This window comes from Aplidium turbinatum, chromosome 4 (genome assembly GCF_918807975.1).
Source record: "Aplidium turbinatum chromosome 4, kaAplTurb1.1, whole genome shotgun sequence".
Taxonomy (NCBI): Eukaryota; Metazoa; Chordata; class Ascidiacea; order Aplousobranchia; family Polyclinidae; genus Aplidium; species Aplidium turbinatum.
The window spans coordinates 7908668-7918989 of NC_137475.1; the positions used below are offsets into that span (position 1 = coordinate 7908668).

Below are 10322 nucleotides of genomic sequence, written 5' to 3' on the forward strand. Positions count from 1 at the left end.
GTTCTTGTATCATGACATCAAATTTATTTTTGCAATAAAGTTATACAACCTTTTCAGTGATCTTTTCTATGTTTTTAAGAAAGCTTACGTCACGCCGTTCAAGAATACTTCGTGGCGTTGCTCAAATGCACGTTTTTTGAGTCACATTTTGCAGCAAGACAGCGATTTCGTGCACTTAAAACAATACCATGTTTTTGGTTTCTTGGAACCCGACAGGTTAAGAAGATGAAGCTTAGCGCCAGATAAAGTTAAAAAGCTTTTTGTTTTCGGTTCTTTTTTTTTCTAGGTTGAGCTGAGGTAAAGTGGAATTAAAAAAGCCCAAAGTGACGTCAAAGCACTTTTTTCCCAAGGAACAGTGATCTATGGATTAGTTGAACTATCCAGATTGCTTTTATGCCATGAATAGATGAGATGTGGCCAGAAATAATGTGTCGATCAGCAATGCTACTAAGGGCCACTGTGATACAATTCGATACGGTAAAAAACCACTTAGCAATCATTTTCAAGCAACATCGTCCGATGCATTACAATAAATAGTCTTTCAGGAGATTTGGGATTCTGCTGTTATAATAAACCCCTGTGGCATGGACAAATTGTCTCTGCTAACTATTATTGAAAAAAATGCAACTTCAGCGCAACAACAAGTCTAAAGTAATATCAGTAGTTCAGATCAGTTCAAGCCAGATTAGTGCAGCGTTGTAGGGCCTACGCTTTATCGTATCTCTTACCCTACCTAAACTGAATATCTTTCTTACATCTAATGTGCTGTCTTTTGGCTAGTTTTCAAGAAAGCTATTCAGAAAATGATGGAATTGATTTTTGCCATAGTTGATTCAAAGGAAGTTTTTATTCAATTATATATTATTGTTTTTTTGTTTTTTTTTTTAACGGTATTGAAAACAACCCTGTCATTAACTTTTTTTTTTTTAAGGCGTTGCACAAGCTTTAGCATACTATAAAAAATAAGGTTAAAACACTATTGTAATATTGCTTGTGTTTGATTTTAACTTGTATCTGTCAATGGCAAATGAAACAGAGTCCCCTTCAAACTCTGCCAATTCCCACCAATCGTCTAGCGAAGCCTCTGACACAGGAATGAGACTGTCAATGGAATTTATTCATCACAATTGGTTAGAGAGACAACTCATAGACAAAATGCGTTTAAAGGTAAGAGTTTTCATTTTTTTAGTCAGAACAGTCTGCGCATATGAAAGCATAAGGCCGCCAAGCATGCTGAAATGCAAATTTGTTGCTTCAGTGGCTTTACGATATTTTGCTCTTCCTCAAAGTTCATGTTTCCTCTTCTCCTTGATGATGCAAATTAACATTTTACACAAAACGTAATTGGACGCAGAAAAAACGTTGCACGCTTATGTTTCAAATTTCCTTATAGCCACTGTTTAAAATGTAAGAATCCCTATTCTCTGAGAGGCAACTGAACTGCTAAAGTTTAAAAAAAGTTCATTTAGGCTAAATTACGTTTCTTGAAAAGTGTTTGAACAAAGATTAAGTCAGTAAAACTAAAAGATTAGAAGTTTTAAAATAGTGTTGCCATTTCCTGAAAAAAGCAAATTTACTTTTCTTATTCGTAGTTTAACAATACTTAGAAATAGCGTGTGATTTATTTCTTGTCGTGTAACAATTGTTAAAATTTTTTGAGAGACAATTAGTTTCTCCTTAATTTTTACATGACTAATGTTGCCATGTCCGATTTGTGTTTTGTTCTGATCACAAAGATTAATCTACTTTAGACTTTGGTAACAAAGTTAATATTAACATCGCTTTAACTTGTGGCGTAGGAGAACGACCAGAAAAAAAATGGCGATGCAATGGAATCTGATCTATACAAAGAAGACAGAAAATCAAATTCTTTTGTCGAAGAAGTTAAAGGTAATATTTATGAGGATAATTTCTATAGCAACGTCGCAAAATCATTTTCAACCCGTCGGAGCCCACTCAAAATTAAAAGCCCCATTTTGCTGTGAAAATTTAATAACGTCTTTGTTGATAGAATTCTGCTAGCTATCAGCTTTCAAAGTACGACGTATGTCAACTAATATAAAGTATGGAATAAAGTATGCGCAAATTATCTTTATCCCTTCCTGCTGGAAGAAATGCTCACACAAGCATGGCATATGGAGATCATTGGAAAGGGGTTTTTAAACTCTTCACTGCTGAGCATAAAATGACGTGTGGATTAGCAAGCACGTGTTCTGTGAACGACTCATGAATTGACTGACTCAACTGACTCTACTGACTCACACATTTCAATCCACCACCACTCCGTTCACCCAACAGTTGAATGGGAAGCATCAATTTGGTGAATACAAAGACAAAAAGAGAATATAATCTTAGCGCAAAAAGTCTTTGACTTAATTAATTCTTCAGCCAACAGAATAGCTTTCCTTAGTCTGAACCTGATACAAAAGATGCAATAGACTACATTTACTCAATTAACCGTGAAGCGTTATACATAAACATTAGGTGGAAAATAGAAGCGAAAACCATGTCCCTCTTTTGCTTTTATGCAAAGCGAGAACGCAGATTACAAAAGGTTAGAATAAGACTAGAAGCTCTTTTCCACAACTTACAAATTAAAGTGAAAGTCTTTTTATGACATCACCATAAAACATCATGAACAACTTCATTCAATTAAACAATCGAAAAACTTCACTGCCAATCTCGGTAACCGGCCATGCGTCAAGAGCCTCTACAAGTATGCGAAACTACCAGGCATAACTTATCAAGGCTTTGTCCTTCCGAGGATAAAGATTCAAACCAACCAACCAACAACCATCCAAACAATTCGTTTTTGGTATCATCTTTTTTGCATGCTGCACCGGGTGGGTAGAGGTAGGCACACGAGAAAGTGATCCATTATCTGTCGCTCAAGCCCGTCTTGCAGCCGTATGCCATCATTGCAGATGTGGGGAAGCTTGCTTTGGTACGAAGTCAGTGTAGAAGTTCACACTTTGTTCAAGGATTATTTGCAATAGCTCGTCGTTTTTGACTTTTTATATGGTAATAGAATAAAGACTTTGCAGACAGGAAAGAAAAGACTAGAAAACAAAACATCTAAAAATTCAGTCGCTTGCTTAAAAATGTCATTAAGAGCTATCACAATCACTATGGACTTATTCTGTATATTCTAAATAGTCATTTATTTTAGATATCAAATAAAAATTTATTTGTTTTCGTAAACTTAACCCCTCTCAGCTTTTAAGGAATGCGTAGGTAAAACTGGAAGGTAGGTTTATACGTAAACAAAAAAAAGTATAAAGGTTCCCCTTGTAATACTTTTATAAGAAAAATCTAACTTTACTTCTGCCATGAACCTGCTTTATTATGCAGCTTGTGCAGGTAAAATTAAAGTAAAACAATTTTTGTTAGAAGCGACGGTTAATTCTTCAATCTCCAACTTCCAAGAAGAAGGGACACCTTCATCTAATACGTGTCTTGTTGCTCCAACATCAAATATCATCACTGATACAGGTTAATTTTTTTTTAACAAATACTTTTTCTAAGCTTTTTACATTCACTCGTATTCGTTCATCCATCAACAACTTCTATCAATTCAATTCAAGTTGATGCCTATTCATGCCAAATTACTTGCATCACAAAGTTTGTATAGCTGTGTAACTGCAATTAGAACAGTAGAATATGTAAACATGCGATTAACCTTTATACTGTTATAGCGTGAAGGCTTCATTAAAACTTATATTTAGCCCAGCACAATGTCATTGGAATTGTGAAGCCATTTCAAAGATACAACAAGTCAACTACGGAACACAATCGGTAATTATTATCCGCCTACATCGTAATTAGTGCTTAATTGCATTACGTAAATATAATGACACCCCATTGCTTGTGCTGTTTTACCCATAATGCAAAACTCACTTATTCATTTAAAAAGCTCTAACAATGCAAATGGACAATGACGTCTTGCCTATGTCACCAGATGATGGTAAAGCAATTGACTTGTTATTGCATAAGATGGGGAAAGAAGTTGATTGTAAGGCTGTAAACGTTGCCTTTCACTTCCGATATGCTGCAGTGCAAAGTTCGAAAACTTCAGTGCAACACTGATCTTTTGTCTTACATTCTGAATGTCGTGATGATGTTATGAGGAATATTACATTTTGTCGTGTTTCGTTAGGCAGGCACGTTACGTTACGTGAGCTACGTTAGGCAGCCACGTTACGTTACGCGAGCTACGTTAGGCAGGGTGAACAGCACATTTCTGCATAGACATTGCTATGCTTTTACAGTAAGCGGTACAACACATTTCTCGAATGAGAGCTTACAATTGTTTTCCAATCTACAATATGTAATTGTTGCTTTGTTTTGTTGAGTTTTGGATTCTTTAAATTTTAGACTTGCTCCTGCAGAAGAAAAGCTAAAGATTACCTCTGTACCCCAAAACATTGATGCAGAAATTGTAAAGGATGCAATTAAACTATCTTCTGAGAAGAATCTCACTGAAGACGCTGAAGGTTCGTTAAAACCAGCGAAGGACATTTTGCCCGAAGTTGAAAAATATTACTCGTTGGCGGTCTATCCAGTGAGAAGAAATGGTCAGGCCTGGGATCTGACTTCAAAAGACAAAATTGAATCTTCACAACTCTGTGGCGCTCTTGATTTGTCGAAAAAGGTTTCAAAAATGACTACTCCTGACCATAAAGAAGTAAAGAGCAGGAACCACGAGCAAGGTTAGTTTATATCCTCCTTGTTTTCTTTGGTTGGTATTCTCAACGCAGTAAGCTTTAGTAGCGCTTTGTTATAGATCTGTTTCTGAACACTTTTCCTTTGCTTTCCTAGTCGAATTTTTAAACCTCAGAAAAGAGTCATTCAGCGTAGTTGTAGGACAAAGAAATATGATTCTGGACCATTTTTTCACACATAAAGTTACAAAAACAATCCTTTGCTCTAGCTTCTTCTGTGGCACTTTCAAAAAGCTTTATTGGAAACTTTTAATATTTATAACAGTTCCACTTCAGAAAAAAAAATCACAACCTTGTTTTTTTTAAGATTTGCTTTCCCAACTGGAGAAAGAGTATTCGACTAAAAGTAAAACAGCAGTTGAATCTCCGAAGTCACTTACTACAAAAGATATGTCCAACACCACCCAAAGTAAACCATTTGTAGTGTTTTCAACAGTCAGCTCTTCAACAAAGTCATCTTATAGTTCCATGGCCCCGAGAACTAACGGTAAGTAAGGATTTTTGAATGACGCCGTTAAGTCATAATAATCTTTTCTTTCTCATTTTTAAGGGTTGAAATATCATTCTTTTCTTGGTCGTTTCCTTCCCACTTTTACAACAATTGCCAATTTTTATCGATTTAACATGTTTAGACATTGAAACCATGTAAAATGACGCCTTTTTCAGCTGTTCTATCAAGATATAGCCTTCGTTTTTCTGGGCTTGTAGTATTTTAACTTTGTCAACCGCTGAGAATGAACACTGTGAAGACTGTGCCTCCTTGTGTATTTTCCATTGTATTATCTGTCACACAAAAAATGAAAACTCTTTGAATGTAATATTGGTATGGTTTGTTGCTTTGTCGCTTTAAAACTTTTAATTGTATATACTGTAGAATACAAATTTTGTATTAACTTGCAAAGTGTAACTGCGTTATCTCTATGACACCCTTGTTTATTTGCTATAGTATGACAATCTAGAATAGAAACCAGGCCTATTGGATCCAAGCAAAAAATACTAAGCAGTTCACCTCGAAACAGCTTTTATCTTTTTCAGTCATTACATCGACACCAAAATGTCGTGGTCAGCAGTTTCGCCTTGCTACTTTTGCTGTTTGTTCATTCACACTCTGTCCTCAGTTCCTTGTGGAAACTATACCCTGAAAAGAATAATATCGTTCAAAAAGTGGCATTGATAAGACGTGACTGTGTTAAAGAACATTTGTCTCTGATGATCATGAATAAAACACATTTCCCTGAAAATATGGATGCCAAAATTTAATGACATACGCCCTTTTCCAATAATTAATTTTTCTATTTTTATTGCAGGTAACTTGAGCAATATCAGTAGTTTAGAGAAAAAAACTTCCACAAACACCAAAGACAATAAGAGAAAACACAGTTTTGATGAAAACAAACTATATGACATTGTTCGTATGCGAAGCAACGAATCTGACGCTATCACACTACAGTCGAATGGAAATGCACCAACCTTTCAATCACAAACCAGTTACAAAGCACAAGAAGTTACACGTTCAAGCAGCTTTATGAGTGGATCTGAAATGCAGCAAAAAGCACCTATTCTTCTTTCAATCGCACCCGATCCAAACAGAGCAACTCTTCTCCATTCAACATCAACATCATCTTTGTCTTCGCCGACAGAGAAGAAAATTTCTCCAAACCAATGCAGACGCGCTTCTTCAGAAACGAAAACGCCTTCAATATCTTCTTCTTCAGCTGAAAATATTGTCATTGATGTGGAAGCTTTTGATGATCACATTGAAGACATACGTCCTCGTTCAAGTCAGAAAAAGCGTATGTCGCCATTCCGCAGCTCCACTTACAAACTAAATTCCACATCAACACCTAGATTTACTCAAACCAGGAGGTTTTCCCAGTCTGCGACTTCGCCCAGTCAGGCTACTTTGCAGACCAAAACTCCACCCTCTCTCAACGGGTTATTCAAAGAAGTGGAAAAAGAGGTGCAGCGACAAGGATATTCTCATTTTTCTTCAGAGGGCTCTTTTAGAAAAACAACCATGAAAGAAACGATGCATCCTTTAAATCATTTCCGTCAACAAATTTCTCCAAAGGTTAATGAAGCACCATCCAATGGCATTTCACAAGTGAGAGCAGAGTCTTCAAATTCACTTGCTCCAAAAAAAGTTGCTTTGGAAAATACTAATCGGGTTGGACCTCAAAGGGTGGGAAATATTAATCCACAACTTTTTGCACAGCATAACGATGGGACTAGTGTACACAGAAACAACCCAACGGCTCCATTGCTTTCGCCTCACAGCGCTGATCTTCAGAGAAATCAACGCAATGCTAATTTACTCCGCCAGCCTGTTAAGCCACGCGTTTCCGGATACGTAAAAGTAGGAGCCTGTGGTGCCGTAGCTCAATACCCGTCAAGTAGTCCGATTCAGAGACATGCAGAACCAATGGTAGTGCAAGCAGACGCTCTAAATCAGCAATACAAAAGCCCTATAAAACCTACCCCAGTTCGTACGCAGCAAGTCCAGTATGCACCACGAATAAATCGATTTCCTGTGGGCTCTGATACATACCAGCCAAGGTCACATGAGCGAACGACCGAGCATCTGAGTGGCGCGGTGGGAGTCTCTGTAGCGGCAAATCGATCACCTAGCCGACTAATTGCGTTTAGCAACGGCTTCTACATGCCTAGACCTCCAGTTGTACGAGCACCCCCAGGAGGTGTTTCTATAAACAGCACACCTATCTTTCAGTCGAAACACAACTTTCCGACTCCAGCGTTACCTAGACCAGTTCTTTCTCACAAGGAAGTAAAGAGAATTCCAGAAATTCCTGCAGGTCATGCCAATCCTCCAGGACTCGACGCTATGTCAAACGAGGAAGCTGCCAGGTTTGCTGCTCATCTTAACGCCCAAAAAGTAGAACTAGAAAACCAAATCAGAAAGCTAGAAATGCTTGAGAACAAAATCTATGCTCCAAGAAGAGCACCAGAGACTTCAACCGTTAAACATCCTTCTCAAGACCCAGCATATGCAGGTTTTCTTGAAGCAAGAAAAAGAAAGGCCTCTTCTTCCCAGTACCCACCTCTGCCACCTCATCATAACTTAAAGATGTTATCTTCATATAACTCACACCAGCCTCCTCCTCGTAAAGTAATGCATACAATGTTTTCTCCCAATCCACAAGGAGCAATAGAAAGAAACCGTGGACTTGGAGTAGACGAAAAATGTGGTGTGTGCAGGAAGAAAGCATTCTTCGTATGTTCTGGATGCAGGGGTATCTGGTACTGCAGCAAGAACTGCCAGGTAAGTCTTTACTTTAATAGATCTGAATACAAAACCTCGCAAATATTAAAATATTTATGCTGTATTGTAAAGCATGCTTAAAAATTTCTCGGTGAAATTGATTAATCTTGTTATTTGTTGTGGCATAAATCTTATCTAAACACGGAATTACAAGTATGCCCCACAGCAAGTAATACAAGGTTGATTGCTTTTTTTAAAACTTGTAAGATTTGAGTTCTTGTTACTTGTAAAAAAACTCACAAAAACGTTAGCACAAACACTAGTTTAGAGCAAGTGACCTGCCTAAGAAATGAATCTGTACTTTTCAGTTTGAAGACTGGACCAAACACAGTCAAACATGTTCCTAACCCATCTCCGAAAGAATTTGTTGCTGACCATAAAGACAAAGTTAAAGCAGACTACCACAAAAAAAACTTGGATAGGTACACTTCAAATGAAGTGCTCAAAAAATTGAGTGCAAGACGTCAGGCGATTGACGCCACACGCCAGGCGCCTGACGCTCAACAAAAGACAGATAGAAGAGCTTTGACGCAGCTGACTTTGCTTCCCAAGAAATTTTGTGACATCATGAAAGATGCTTTTGACGTTATTTTAAAGTTATACTGTATTAGTACGGCTTTCTAAAGCTGAATTTTAATGCTAGAAGTAGATTGAATTAACTGAAAAATCCAACAAACCCTGGCTTTCTATATAACATTTTAAGTAATAGATCATCGCATCCGGACAAGTTTGTGCTGTTTGTCATGAGTATATTTATTGAAGTTTTACACAAAACAGATGTCTATTTGCAAAACTACTTTTGGACATTTTCGTTTTTGCTTATAGGCTTACGCTTTTTTTAGTTTTTCTCTGTTATCTATTTTTATACTGTGTGTGAGGTGCAACAAGAATATTTATTTTTTTCATTTTCGGTGAAACTAAAATTGCAGCTACCAGTAACTTTGTTCACCAGAAAGTTTCATTACTCAAAACATCTTTCCGAACCTCATGTTAGATGTAGTAAAAACTAAAGTCTCGTTTCGAACTATAGTTGTTTCAAATTTAAATTAAATTGGTTGGAAAGAACCGTTTTATGTGTCCATTTTAAAGATGTCATAAAGTGTCTTGCCTGGACATAAAGACACATGGATACATTGTGGACTTAACACAACCCGGTTCAACGAGTGTTGTTGCTTATCGTTCCCAACTAGCGTAAGCGTCAGTTTGTGGCTGGGATATAGTAGTGGTGCCTTCAATGAAGCTGCATGATTTTCCAACGTGAAAAATGTCATTAGGCGATGATTCAATGTAAAACAGCAACATGTTTAACTAATTAAAACTCGTTTTTTATTGGAAACGCTTTAAACAAAGCGTTAAGTTATTTTACTTGTTTGGTAAGTGTATGTCAACCATATTGCTTTGACTGATGATACCACTTTCATTTGTGTAGCCTATGTATTTTTTTGATTGAGATATCCAACTTGGAGGTAAATATTCCATCTGCATTATCGGCTATCTGACAAAAACCTTGCTACACTTTATTGGAAATTTTACTTAAATGTTACTGATTTGATTCTATTGTGCAATCGCTTTTATTTCATCGTGGAGTGCTTTCTATGTTCAGCTAAAACTGATCTTTATTTAAGTTATTTACACATTGTTTTGTCATTCAAGTACAAATCGACTGTTGCGTGAGACTGTTAATCTGGGCTGCTCTTCGGTTTTGAATTACATTGGAAAGCATCAGAAGACAAACTACAAAACTATCACAAACTCATTAAAGGTCACGTTTACATTGCATGAATTTCGCACCGCATTGAAGCAAGTTAAAGTTAGATTTCTTAAAAGCTAAAGTAGAAGGTTTACTAACTAGAAAAGAGATATGTTTTGTAGAAAGGAACGTTCTTCCTGGCAGTCAGCACAAAGCTGAACACTCACTCGAACTGCGAGCAATTGCGATTCGTTAACCATAACGGTGTAGCCTCTACGGTCGCCATTAAGACTATTAATCAAATATATGTTTCTTGGCACCCGATTGTAGCATAAATTGACGATAGCCCATGAGGCTAGGCTTGAGTATCGCACCGCTGATTCATGCCAAAGACTATCAATCGTCGCCTTTGTCAGTCAATTGATTTCTTACCTTTATCGGCTGCCGAGAATGAAACAAATATGCTGTAACCGGTTGGATCAATTCACGGATGGTAGACTACGATTAGTTTCGAAGAAATTTCAAGGAAGGTTTCTCCAAAGATAATGAGGCCCACGAAATATCGGGGTGGAATGGTGGCATACCCAAATCACATCGACATATAGCCTACTCCGGAAGGACCAAAAGTTGA

General features: G+C 37.2%; 1 protein-coding gene across 1 annotated transcript; it reads left to right on the forward strand.

Moving 5' to 3' along the window:
- The first annotated feature begins 934 nt into the window (after positions 1–934).
- On the forward strand, positions 935–9678 carry LOC145768868 (uncharacterized). Its single transcript, XM_082580475.1, has 8 exons — positions 935–1167; positions 1800–1890; positions 3352–3492; positions 3726–3795; positions 4375–4709; positions 5029–5208; positions 6029–8001; positions 8310–9678. Exons 1-8 carry the CDS (start codon positions 1021–1023, stop codon positions 8346–8348), a joined length of 2976 nt encoding a protein of 991 aa, XP_082436601.1. The 5' UTR covers positions 935–1020; the 3' UTR covers positions 8349–9678.
- The last annotated feature ends 644 nt before the right edge of the window (positions 9679–10322 follow it).